General features: G+C 38.4%; 1 protein-coding gene across 4 annotated transcripts in view; it reads left to right on the top strand.

Moving 5' to 3' along the window:
• Positions 1-1,590: 1,590 nt before the first annotated feature.
• Positions 1,591-13,506, top strand: part of washc4.S (WASH complex subunit 4 S homeolog) — a 48,974-nt gene continuing 37,058 nt past the window's right edge. Inside the window, exons 1-9 of one of the 4 annotated variants that reach the window (XM_041588657.1) lie at positions 1,591-1,713; positions 4,406-4,545; positions 6,471-6,524; positions 7,071-7,136; positions 8,175-8,220; positions 9,026-9,087; positions 10,173-10,255; positions 11,178-11,220; positions 13,117-13,220. In XM_041588657.1, coding sequence (XP_041444591.1) covers positions 1,647-1,713; positions 4,406-4,545; positions 6,471-6,524; positions 7,071-7,136; positions 8,175-8,220; positions 9,026-9,087; positions 10,173-10,255; positions 11,178-11,220; positions 13,117-13,220 — 665 coding nt within the window. In that variant the 5' untranslated portion in view covers positions 1,591-1,646. Of the gene's footprint in view, positions 1,714-4,405; positions 4,546-6,470; positions 6,525-7,070; positions 7,137-8,174; positions 8,221-9,019; positions 9,088-10,172; positions 10,256-11,177; positions 11,221-13,116; positions 13,221-13,506 lie in introns of those variants that run through there. The other 3 variants (XM_018256051.2, XM_018256053.2, XM_041588658.1) reach the window with 3 other exon arrangements.

Below are 13,506 nucleotides of genomic sequence, written 5' to 3'. Positions count from 1 at the left end.
TATGCCTGTGTATGTTTTAACCATGGTTTTTATTGCTGTCTAGTAGTAAATGTACATTACATCTGGGCAGACACAGGTTGAAACATTTCTGTAAAAACACTGGCCTGCCTATATTTTTAAAGGAGATGTTCAACTTTTTGTATGATGTAGAGAGTGATATTCTGAGACAATTTGCAAGTGGTTTTCATTTTTTATTATCTGTGGTTTTTGAGTTATTTAGCTTTTTATTCAGCAGCCAGGTTGCAAACTCAGCAATCTGGTTACTATGGTCCAAATTACTGTAGCAACCATGCTCTTCTTTGCATAAGAGGCTGGGTCATAAAAAGTAGCAGTAACAATACATGTGTAGCCTTACTAAGCATTTGTTTTTAGAAGGGGTCAGTGACTATATTTGCTACCTTTTTAAAAGAAATTTAGCCGCCAGTGGTGGGGGCGGACTGGGCCGGCGGGTCACCGGGAAAAAACCCGGTAGGCCCCCAGATCTGCAACCTGGATTTATTCTGTCTCAGGGCCCCACCTCCAAACCCTGAGGGCTACTGCCTAGGGCCTCCCTTCCGACAACCTCCCGCTGCTCATGTGCGCAAGTGCGGCAGCGCGCACGCATGCGTAATAGCGCACATGGTTTTTGCCACATCCAGACAGTTTGTGTGCTAACGCACATGCCCAAGTGCGCACACGGAGAGGAGGGGGGGGAGAGGAGTGTTACCGGAAGCAGGGGCGATCCGGGCCCCTCCGCCGCCTGAGGCAGCAGCAGTTGCTGCTGCCCCCCCTCCCCCAGAAATTCGCTCTTAAAGTACCAGTAGCAGCATTTTTGCTGCCCCTGGTACCTAGTGGGGCGCTGCCGCCTTTGGCGACAGCCTCAACGGCGAAGCACCCCTGACCCTCAGGGTCAGCAGGGGGGCTCAGAGACAGAAGCCCCGGTGGGCCCCGGGCCCCCCAGTCCGACACTGAATGGGCGGGCCATGACGTAGAAAGGGTTATTGGGCATCATGATGCAAAAGGGGCAGGGCCACATTGTGAGAGGGGCAGAAGACGAAGAAAAGGTAAGTTTCCACCAGAGCGCCAAGGGCTTTTTGTTAAGGGTATTACAAATTACCGGCAGCTATATTGCCGGTAAATTTGTAATACCGGCCCTGGCCCTGGCAGGTGTTTTACCGGCCGGGTGGCAACCCTAGTGACCCGTTTGAAAGCTGGAAAGAGTCAGAAGAAGAAGGCAAATAATTCAAAAACTATAAAAAATAAATAATGATGACCAGTTGAAAAGTTGCTTAGAGTTGGCCATTCTGTAACATACTAAAAGTTAACCACCCTTTAACTTTCTTCTTCCCTATTATCTTGAGCACAGCCATCTTTTTACAAGACACGTGGCAGCTCCATGAGGGTATGGGAACATATAAAGGCTTATGCACAGCTGAATATTCAACTTTCCAGTAACAAAACAAAAAAAAAATGTGGTAAGTATATGTTTAACGAAAATCATTTGCCCACAATATTTATGTCCGCCAGCGCTTCCGCAAGGAGCATGTGACCCTGCAATCCCTCCTCAGTGAAGGGCAGTGGGTGTGTTTTAGCAAGAAATCACGTGGTCTTGATGTCACGGGCAAAGTGGTGGGTGGGGTCAGTGGTGCTCAGTTAGTTTTACGGTGATGGCGGCTACTTCGGAGACCTTATCTCCGGACTGGGAGTTTGACCGGTTTGATGACGGCTCTCAAAGTAAGCGAGGGTATCGTGTGGGGCGTTTGGTGTGCCTAATGCAGCGGGGTCACACGTGGGTCTCACGTTTTATTGCTGCGGTGCTTCCTAGTCTGTGGCTGCTGGCCAGCACTTGACAAGCTGAAAGTGGCAGCTCTTAGACTTGTAGTTCAGCTGGAGGGCAGCTGTTTAGTTTTTCACTTTCTATCAGCGTGTCATGAAATGATAGAGCCTGGGTCAGGAGAAGTGTCACTTTTTACTGCATGTACATCTCTTTTACGTTGTGTTCTCATTGACATTAAATAGGAAATCTTATGGAAACTGCCAACCAGACATCAGTAACCAGACCCTGCACATTTATTTCACTCTGTGACCGCTGATCTGAGCTTGGAGTACAAGTCACACTGAAGGGATTTTGAATCAAAGGAAAACTATACCCCCCAAACAATTGTAGGTCTCTCTAAAAAGATATTGCATAAAACAAATCCTATGTAAAACCCTGCTTCATGTAAATTAACCATTTTCACAATAATATACTTTTTTTTTAGTAGTATGTGCCATTGTGTTATCCTAAATAGATTATTGCCATTAAATAAAAAAAAAAAAAAAAAAAAAGGGCCGCCCCCTGGGATTGTAGGATTCACAGTGCACACAAACAAACCATACATGTTAGGTCACATGAACCAATTAGACAGAATTCTGCCTTTTACTTCCACACTTCTTCCTGTTACAGTTAGAGCTGCAGTATTTCTGGTCAGGTGATCTCTGAGGCAGCACACAGACCATCATGAAATGGTGGCTCAAGGCAAGAGATGTAAAAGGGCAAGATTTTCTTAAATATATATTCCAGTTTGGTAAGATTCTTTAATATGCCATTTTATTAAAACTATCTGTTGCTTAAATATTCATTTTGGAGGTAAAGTTTTCCCATAATGAATGAGCAGATTAGCTGCCGTCCACAGATGCTTCTAAGTAAAACAGCCATTCCTCTGTTCCTTGTGACTTGCGCGCGCACACACATTTAGAAATAAATCAAGCATGGAACTTTACCAGCAGAACCCAGAATGACAGAACTCCATATCACTTGTCAGGGACGCAGTTAGTTTCCTCGTGATATCATTTAATCATGTATAATGCATGGTAACTACTCAAACGAAGGGAAATGTCCATTTGATGTGTTTTAGTTTTCTCTCCAAAAATGCTAAGAGGAAAGGAAGGCTGTATCCTTTCTAATTCAGTAGTGTTTTAAATTGATTCACCTCTACCTAAAATTAGGGATGCACCGAATCCACTACTTTGGATTCGGTCGAACCCCCAAATTCTTTGTGAAAGATTTGGCCGAATACTGAACCGAATCTGAATCCTAATTTGCATATCCAAATTAGGGGTGGGAAGGGGAAAACATTTTTTACTTCCTTGTAGGGATGCACCGAATCCAGGATTCTGCCTTTTTCAGCAGGATTCGGATTCGGCCGAATCCTTCTGTCCGGCCGAACCGAATCCTAATTTGCATATGCAAATTAGGGGTGGGGAGGGAAATTGCGTGACTTTTTGTCAGAAAACAAGGAAGTAAAAAATGTTTTCCCCTTCCCACCCCTAATTGCATATGCAAATTAGGGTTCGGATTCGGTTCGGTATTGGCCGAATCCAAAAAAGTGGATTCGGTGCATCCCTACTTCCTTGTTTTGTGCCAAAAAGTAATGCGATTTCCCTCCCCCCCCTAAAAATTAGGATTCGGTTCTGCCAGGCAGTATTCCTCCGAATCCAAATCCTGCCGAATCCTGGATTCAGTGCATAAGTTTTGGAATTTTAGCTGATATCTTCTTGCTCAGGCTTAATTCTCCTAATGACTGGGCAGTCCCAAAGGAATATGGATAGGAGAGGGCATGAAAAAGTATAGTGATAATTATAATGATAAACTATAATGACAAAGAAGAAGAGCAATAAAATGACTCCTCACAGGTTTTTTTTTATTACTGGTGTCAGTGACACTTACAAACAGGAGAGCATTTCCTTTTCCAGGCTAGAAAGAGTCAGAATTGGGAAAAAAAACATGCAAAATATTTTATTTGAACCTCCCCTTTTAATTTATGCATTTGTTTTCTGTAAAAATATTCAGAAAAAAACATGTCAAGCATGGAAGAAAGTACATGGGAATAGACCCAGCAATAATGTTCCAAAGCTTTTGAGTAGAGTAAAAAGGCTGTTCTAGCCTTTGGTATTGGAGTGAGATATTGGACATGCAGGTGTCAGAATGCTGAACTATCTTGGCAGCTTGGTGGGCATATTGGGAGTATATATATCGCCCAGGGCAACTAACAGATTATATTCTTTTCCTATCAATTTTAACAGTTCAGTATTATTTATTTTTTCATTAGTTACGCTCGTCAACTTTTCTTTCATACTGGTCAAATGCCTTAAACCGTTTTCTTTTGTACAGCCTTGAAATCTTCCCAGGCCAGTAGGAATTGTGACCTTATTAAGTTGTCCAATATTAAAAAGTGCGACTATATCAAGTGTGGTATTTATGAAATATTTAATGGTTTGCATGAATAGGAAAGGAAATGTGAAAATAAGATAACCCCAAAGCTTTTTTTTAATTCATTTGTCATTTTTGACATTAAAAATGCAACGTTGAATATTTTTTGGTGTCGAAAGACCTGTTTTAGTGTATAAATATTTGCCAAGGAATAGCTTTGTTTCTTTGATACAGAAATTCATGCAGAAGTCCAACTGAAAAACTATGGGAAATTTCTTGAGGAATATACATCTCAGCTTCGAAGGATTGAAAATGCCTTGGATGATTCAATTGGGGATGTGTGGGACTTCAGCCTTGACCCAATTGCACTGAAGGTTTGAACAGATTTTAATCTCATTGATATGTGTTCATATTCATTTCAGTTTACTGCTGTACGGTCACTGTTTATAAAAGTCCTACTGGCACTATCTTTGTATATAAAAATTAAAGAAACGTTTCATCATTGAAATTATAGTTTGTAAAGAAGACTTTTCAGATGCTAGAAACTTTATATTCTTATTACTTTAGGTTAAGAAGCTCTGCTAATACAAATTGTGACTGTGGACTGTTATAGGGCTGCTGATTTACCCTTTTTACCAAATATTGTAGTTCAGCAGTAGCTGAAGGGCCACGAGTTGCCCTAGGCTGTCTATTTATTTTAGAAAATGTGCATATTTTCTTTGAAAATAAGAGGAGTATTGTGTCAGGTTTTTTTGTCTTCTTTTTCTTAACATATTCTTCTGTTTTAAAGGGTAGTATACTTCCTTATTCAACACAAGTGCAATGAATAGGGCCTCTGTTGAAAATACTTTTTGTCTATGGTTTTTGTTATTTCTTGAGCTAAATAGAGCATCCTGGTTAAGTTAAAGGCACTCCATGTTTGGTTCTTAGGTGGTAAATAAGTAGATCACCAGTGCACAGCTAACCACTGGAATAATGGACTGCTCTTTAGTCAAAACAGTCACAACAAAGTGTGATGGGATTAGTTGTTTATGCAAAGTATCTTGGCTAATTAACTGAAAGTAAACAAGTGTGAAAGCAAAATAATGCCCTGTTATTGCTTTATTAAAATACAGGTATGGCACCTGGGGTTTTCCAGATAACGACTCTTCCAATTAGCATTAATTATATCTTAGTTCGGATCAAGTACAAGGAACTGTTTTATTATTAGAGAGAAAAAGTAAAACATTTGTAAAAATATGGAATATTTAGATAAAATGCAGTCTATGGGAGATGGTCTTTACGTAATTCGGAGCTTTCTGGATAACGGGTTTCTGCATAACAGATCCCATACCTGTATAGCATTTTATAATTAAAAGAATAGCCAATGTATTTCAACATACATTTTATTTATTTTGGTCATGTTGAAAAAAGGTGTATATAGTCACCCTCTAATAGAAGATAATTTATTATGTACAGTTTTAGGTTAGTCATGTAACTGGGACATGTCTGTTGTTGAACATAATGTAAATGCTCCTGACAATAATGGTACATACATATTTTGGCCCAAAACTGCCATGTGCTTTTTTTAATTTTTTTTTTTTTTTTTATGAGAAAACAGCTTAAAATGACCCAGCACATTTGAACTATTTGCATTATAGTACAATATACCTGTATCAAATTTGCCTATATGTTCTGTTATTTGTCTTATTTATTGGCTTCTTGAATCTTTCCACAACAGTGACCCTGCTTTCTGTTTTTAGTCAGGCTGCTGCCAGGGAATGTATGTGCTAGGAAATGTAGTCTGCGCTCTGTCTAGATGCACCTTGGCTAGAGTCACAACTTTTGAAGCAATAATGAAAGATTTGGCCAAATACTGAACCGAATCTGAATCCTAATTTGCATATGCAAATTAGGGCTGGTAAAGGAAATAGTGGGAATATTTTTTTTTTTTACTTCCTTGTTTTGTGGTGAAAAATTGCGGGATTTCCTTTTCTGCCCCTAATTTACATTTGCAAATTATAATTCAGATTCAGTCCGGCCAGGCACAAGGATTCGGCTGAATCCAAATCCTGCTGAAAATGGCATAATCCTGGATTCGGTGCATCCCCAGTTTACAGTTTACTTTTAAAGCTTGTGTAAACTATAAGAGGGAATAGATTTTCTGTAGCCCGCAGTAACCAGTTGGAGGGTTGCTTTCATTTTGGATCAAATTTGAATTAGTTGCTATTGGCTCCTAGACCACAGTATTTCTACATGAGATGTTATCTTTCTAATTAACCATATAAAAACTTACCACTTTACTTGAATTTTTCCTTAGCTTGTGCCCTACGAGCAGTCCTCCCTCCTGGAACTCATCAAAACCGAGAACAAGGTAACTTTATATAAATACACCAGTAAATCCTCAAAGTAATGTTGGTATGGTAAAGCATTCTACGAAATAAATACAGTGTTCTAGCTTGCACTATTGTGGCCAATCTATTGGCTATAAACTGCATCAGTAGCTTGAGGCAACTTCGGGCGACTTCGGAATATGAAGCGCATTGAGTGCCATACCGCAGGCATTTTTATTCTAGCAGGTGGAAGACAGGGGAAAGCAGTTTGGGGACATTAGTCACCCCAAAGAAGAGGAGATTAGTCGCCGGGCAACTAAATCTCCCCAAATCTCCAGATGTGACCTTACCCTAAAGGACCGCTAAATCTAAAGTATAAGTTGAACCAATATGATAATATTTTTCTCATTGGCTCAGTGGTAAGTTTCTACATGTTTATTTCCCTGTGTCATGTATATACTCAAGAATGGTCTGCCCCTTTACAAAATTCTTATTAGCCTTAGTATGAAAAATAGTATTAACAACAACATATATTTAACTATTTTCTTTCAGTGTTTCTAAACATTTATCCATCTCCTTTTCTTTAGGTTTTGAACAAAGTTATAACAGTTTATGCTGCCTTGTGCTGCGAAATTAAGAAACTTAAGTATGAGGTAAGACGTTTCTGTTCCCCCCCCTTTCTTTTCTTTGCAAATTGTTTGCTTACTGCCACCTGCCTGCTTTTTGTGCTCCATCAGAGTTTTTCATCATTCTTTCAAACATATTTTGTATAAGGACAGAATCCTTTTTGCCTTATAACATATCTTAATACTTCTCTATAGTTGTAATTCATACGTCAGAAAGTGAATAACCTCTTAATTAAAAATAGATGTGAAGGAAGTAAAGCAAAACAACAGCACTAAAAAGAAGTCTGGGCACGCTGATTGACACATTAATGAACCCCATACAGTATATGACCTCAAATGGTTTTTCATCTTTTCAGAGAGTGCTTTCTATATACCCACATGGCAATACTGCCCCTTCAGCTTATGTTGGGAACTGCAGTTACTGTAATCTCTAATGCGTTGCCTCCTAAAGAGTGGGGTTAGTTGTAGTGGTTGTGGCGTCCAGACTTTAGGCCAGTTAGTGTGACAGTTGGCATTGAGTTCTTATTTACTGCCCTGAATGTCCCAATATGTATAGATGGGTACTTAAAACTGTCATCTAAGAGGATCCAATCAAAGGGGGTCTTGTCCCATAAAGCCTGGGGTTGTTCATGTTTACATTAACATTTAGTATGAGACAGAGAGTAATATTCTGAGACAATCTGCAACTGGTTTTCATTTTTATTATTTGGTTTTTGAGTTATTAAACTTTTTATTCAGCAGCTATCCAATTTGCAGTTTCATAAATCTGGTTGCTAGGGTCCAAATTACCCTAGTAACCATGCATTAATTTGAATAAGAGACTATGAATATGGGGGGGCTGAATAGTAATAAAAAGTAGCAATACCAATACATGTGTAGCCTTACAGAGCATTTATTTTTATATTGGGTTAGTGACCCCCCCCCATCTCATTTGAAAGATCAGAAGTAGGAGGCAAAAATGTTGTGTTGCTTGCATGTGTATCAAGTGCTGCAAAGTCTGGAAAACCTGCCAAATCAAGACAGAATTCATACTATTATCTCATGTGTTTTTATTTCCTTTAACAGGCTGAAACAAAATTCTATAATGGCCTTTTATTTTATGGAGAAGGAGGTATGTTTTTTACATATGCTCTCTACCCTGTTTCATACCTTCCTAACTAGCCTTTGATTACTCCTTATTGAAGGCAGAATGAATTTACTCTTCCAGTGCTTCTGATGAGTTTGAACAGGGTTGTTCACTTTCCAACACTTTTGGTTCAGTTGTTTTCAGATACAATTGAACTAAAAAGTGTTTGGAAGGTGAACAACCCCTTTAAAAGACACACAAATGTGTAATTTATCATAAATTTGCTGTATGTACTCGGAGGTACATCAGCCTAATCATACTAAGAAAAGTAACCTCTACTTAGTGCCTAGTTCTGTGCAGTGAGTGTTAAGGGTAACCATTACAAATTCCAATATACATTTAATAAAATTGCATATTTTTTATATGTGTAATGATTTAGTTGTAAATTCCTCATTTGTTTACTTTCCATCTGAAACCAACACACTTGTATTGAGAGTCACTGGCAGATATCCACAGCCCATAGCTTTTGCAATGTGCTGCTAACAAACTGTAGCATTGAGTTGCAGTGGGCAATGGTAGATTGAGGAAGTACAAACCTTTCGTATCTTAAAAACCATAAAAAATAGCTTTGCCTGTTAAATTGAGTGGCAGAAGTTTAAGTAAGTCTGGGCCCTGTTTTGAAGCTGTGCTTACATTTTCTTTCTTGGCTTTAGTTTCCTTGTAATATGTTTGTGAATACCCTTTAAAAAATGTTTCTGATTGTATTTTTTTGCCTTTCTGGCTAAATATTGGGTTTTTTTTTAACATTTGTTCTTTAAACTAAACATATCTGTTGTATGTTAAGCTGCAGAGTCAAGCGTTGTGGAGGGTGATTCCCAAATCCAAATGGGAAGATTTATTTCATTCCTACAGGTAATACTACCCTGTCATTTATTTTGTAGTTATTGTAAATCATTTTCACTGGCATCTGTAACAGAACAATTGTTCACAAATATAACACTTGGGGGTATATATATTTAAAAGTCAAATTTTTCTCATTATTTTAAAAATAAAAACTCGACCTAACTCCCAACAACATTTTGGCATAATGTACTAAAAACATCTGAACGAAAATTATACATGCTAGAAAAGTGGCAACAAAACCATGCGACAATTTGAACAGTGCCACATTTTCGAATTGTAGTCCGAAAACGACACTTTTTTTTTTATCTTCGAACCAAAAATCATGCAGATAAAAACATCTTCCAATTGTAAAAGGGACATCTGCCATTGACTTTTGCATGACTTCGACAGGTTTTAGCTGGAGTATTTTTGGATTTGGCTTTTTAGCAGCTTTTGGGCATAATAAATCTCTTTTTCCTCTACAAAATTCGGATTTTATCCCCTTTATTTTTGACCAGAAACATTCAAGGCTCAATAAATAGGCCATTTGTCACTAACTCACAGCAGCTGATCAGTTTACATATTGTCTCTCAATATGAGTATGTGAAAGTGGCTCAGTGCTGTGGTTTTCTATTTGTCTTCAGTACATGTATTGTTCTTATAAAACAGATTTCTTTGACACAGTAATACATGTGTCAAAGGGGAACTAAACCCACCCCCATCAATTATTAATCTTTAACTCAAGTGCACATTCCCCCCCTTCCCCTTTGGCAACCACATTGCCCCCCACTTTGCCCAGTTTAAATGTTTAAGGGATTTGGACTGGGGGGGCAGATGGGGCTGTGTATTGGAGCTTAAAGTTAAAAAAAATTACTGGGTAGGGGTTTATTGAAAAAATAGTTGCAGTTAAAGCAATGTAATGTAAACAAACAAATTCACTGGTTTTACGTTGGTACTAATTACAGGGTATGTATTTATTTTAAATCAAAGTGCTTTGTTCTATTATGTTTAGGAATATAATGGTCTTATTTTATTTCCATCTCCTAGAAGCCATATTGTGTGTATTTTTCCTGTCTTCTCTCTTAAACCATTTTTCCCTTACGTTCTCGTTTCAGGATCTCTCTTGTTTTGTTACACACTGTTATGAAGTAGTTATGAATGTTGTGCATCAATTAGCTGCCTTGTACACCAGCAACAGGTAGCCTGGATGACATTTCTTTTCTCTAATCCACTAAGCAACAGTACATTTATTTCAGGCCTTACAGATGCATGTTGTGGTATCTGCCCATTAGCAGAATATCAGACAGTAATACGTGCATAGGTGAAGTTCAGCAATGTGGCTTGAAGGATCTCCTGAAAATCTGCAGTGTAGTTGTGGTTAAAGGAATTGTTCAGGGTAAAAATAAAAACTGTGTAAATAGAAAAAAAATATATTTTGCACATACAATCTAATATAGTTAGTTAGGCAAAAATGTAATGTATAAAGGCTGGAGTGAACAGATGTCTAACATAATAGCCAGAACACTACTTCCTGCTTTACTCAGTGGACAGTTATGTCCCATGTGGACCTCCTTCAAGTCGCTGACTGACTCAGAGAGCTGAAACACAGGACGTTGTGTTTTGGCTATTAAGTTAGACATTCAGTCACTCCAGCCTTTATAGATTACATTTTTGTCTAACTAACTATATTAAAAACATTTTTTATTTCACATATACAATCTGTTTTCCCAGTTTTTATCTGTACGTTGAAGTTTTTGTGTGTGTGCGTGCGTGTGTGCGTGTTCACAGTCCAAAACTCCCCCAAACCAAAGTCTGATTTATACTGCAGTGAGCTAAATTATCATTTCTTTACTGGAAACATGCACATCCTCACCCATTGTCTTCAGCTGATTTTTAGGGTATGCATATTGTGATCAGTGTCAAAAAGATTTGTACAATTAAAGCAGAGATATTTAAAAATATATACATATCATCTATATGACATTTTGCAGTTTTGCTTGATATGTACAACGCTATGTACACACAGAATATTTTATTTTTTTTGTTTGCTGGCCCTAAGTTTTCTTTCTGATGTCTTATCTGTCACTGTATTCAGCAATCATATCTATCTTCCTTTCTAGGAATGATCCCAAGATTATTGAAACAACAGGAGTTCATTTCTTGGTAAGTAAATACGATTTCCTAGTGTATGGACTTTACTAGAACTTTACACATGCGGGCAGGGCTGCCATCAGTAATCTTGGGGTCTGGGACAAGTTTTTTGCATAGTATCGAAAATCTTTGACCACATCTCTTGTATGCCCCACACAAAAGATCAACTAGCAGTTAGGTTTTGAAAAGCAGGGGTGTAATTATAAATTATATAGCAGGAACAATGGGGAGGCTCCGTACTTAGGAACGATAGGGAGGCCCAGACTTTGACTTGTTCCCAAGTTTAGGTGCTCGATTATTTTGCTGTGGGGCCCAATAACTAGTCATTCCACTTCTGAGAGGTTCATGTAGTTGATGGCTAATATAATTAGGGAAGTAGATACCAATATAAACAGTTACTCTAGAATGCTGCTCAAGAATAGTTTGGTTATTGTGCTTATATATCAGATAATTCGTTTGTGGTAAGAGGAACCCCACAATCAGGCCAGACCACAGTCTCCATTAGGTCAAGCAGTTTTATATTTAATATAATAAAGGCCAGTGAAAATAAGTTAGAAGTTAATAAATTGGTGGTTAATGGTGTTTAATTCAGGTGACAGTTTACATTGTAAGATAATGATGACTTGTTTGCCTCTGTCAACCTACACAAGTTTGTGCTAGTTTGCTGGCTCCCCCTTTGACTATTGATGACAGTCTCCCCTGTACCCCCTGATGGTGGCTCTGCATGCCTGTAGTTTTCTAAGGCTTGAAAGCTTTTTAGAAAATACATACTTTACTCTTACAAGCATATTGTCTATTATTAAACTAGTATCTCTGATCCCTTACATTCAGAGCACTAAAATCATTAAGGATTTGATGTACCATTATCTGAGTAAGTAATTAATGAACAAGCCAATCCTGAAAATGTTATGTTTTATGTTTACATTCATTCTTATATTTATACCATTCCATTGTCAGACTGGGCAATCCCTACATCGTACGAGAAAAACAAGGTGCCCCAGAATATATTGTAAATGACTCGGCAAATAGTAAATGTGGTTCGGGTGTACCAGCCCCAGACCCCCAGCTTTAGGGAGCGGTACGGCACAGGATTTGAAGAAGAAGCAGGGCCGACCAGCTCTCAAACGGATTTGCAGGACCAGTGAAAATGAGTTAAAAAATATCTTTTATTTATACAAAGTTAAAAATTTATATTTACATCTCCATCCGCCCTACGCATTTCACACCCACCTGATGATTAAGCGCCCTAGGTGGGTGCGAAACGCGTAGGGCGGATGGAGATGCAAATATACTTTTTTAACTTTGTATGAATAAAAGATATTTTTTAACTAATTTTCACTGGTCCTGTGGATCTGTTGACTGCTGGTCGGCCCTGTCTTTTTCTTCAAATCCAATCACCCACATAATTACCCACATAATTAATTGAAGTGATAGTTAAATCTAATTGAAGTGATACATGTATCAGAAACATGTCACTATAACTTCAATAAACTCCTTAGTATTAAACTTACTTCTACACGTTGCCCCCTACTTCCCCGCAGACTCCTGTTACCAATATGTTGACAGCTTCTCTTCCTAACACCCGTTGTCAGGCTTGTGGAGGCAGGTGAAAATTCTGATAGACTAAGGAAAAATGTAAACAGTACTTCAGCCAATCAGAAGTGTGGCTCATCCTCAAAATGAAGCATTGACTGCTGGACATTAGGGAAAGGAGCTAAGTCAGACTCCGACACAGTTTAATAATAGGGGGACTGCAGGGAGCCAGGGGGGTGCGGAGCTTGGTGGGAAGGTAGTGGAGGGTTTGTTAAAGGCATAATGACACATTTTTGATGAATGTGGAGAAGTGTTATTACCTCTTTAAACTTTTATGAATGGTTTCCTAAAGTGAATGTGGTTTTGTGTTTGTAGACCATGTATGAACATCTCGGAGAATTGCTCGGTGTTCTGCTAACGATGGATGAAATAATAGAAAACCATGCTACCCTGAAGGATCACTGGACCATGTACAAAAGGTTGGACAGATGCATATTTTTTCAGAAACATTAAGGGGAATATATGGTTACATTGCATAAAATGGTTTCAACCTATATTTTAACGGTACAATTATATTTAACCTATCTGCTGCAATTAGAATGTGGAAAGCTCTTTTATGATTGGGTACAGTAGGTTGAGGCATTGTTGTAAATCTGGACTGTGGTACTTCATAACATTATCTGTGTGGTTTTGGTTAAATCCCAGCCATTTTTCAGTATTTGATCTAATCCTTGGTGCTTTGCTGATCTGAAACCAAACCCATAA

The sequence above is a fragment of the Xenopus laevis genome, chromosome 3S (assembly GCF_017654675.1).
Source record: "Xenopus laevis strain J_2021 chromosome 3S, Xenopus_laevis_v10.1, whole genome shotgun sequence".
Lineage (NCBI taxonomy): Eukaryota > Metazoa > Chordata > Amphibia > Anura > Pipidae > Xenopus > Xenopus laevis.
The sequence above is the reverse complement of the archived record's forward strand: the minus strand, read 5'-3'. Positions and strand labels throughout refer to the sequence as shown.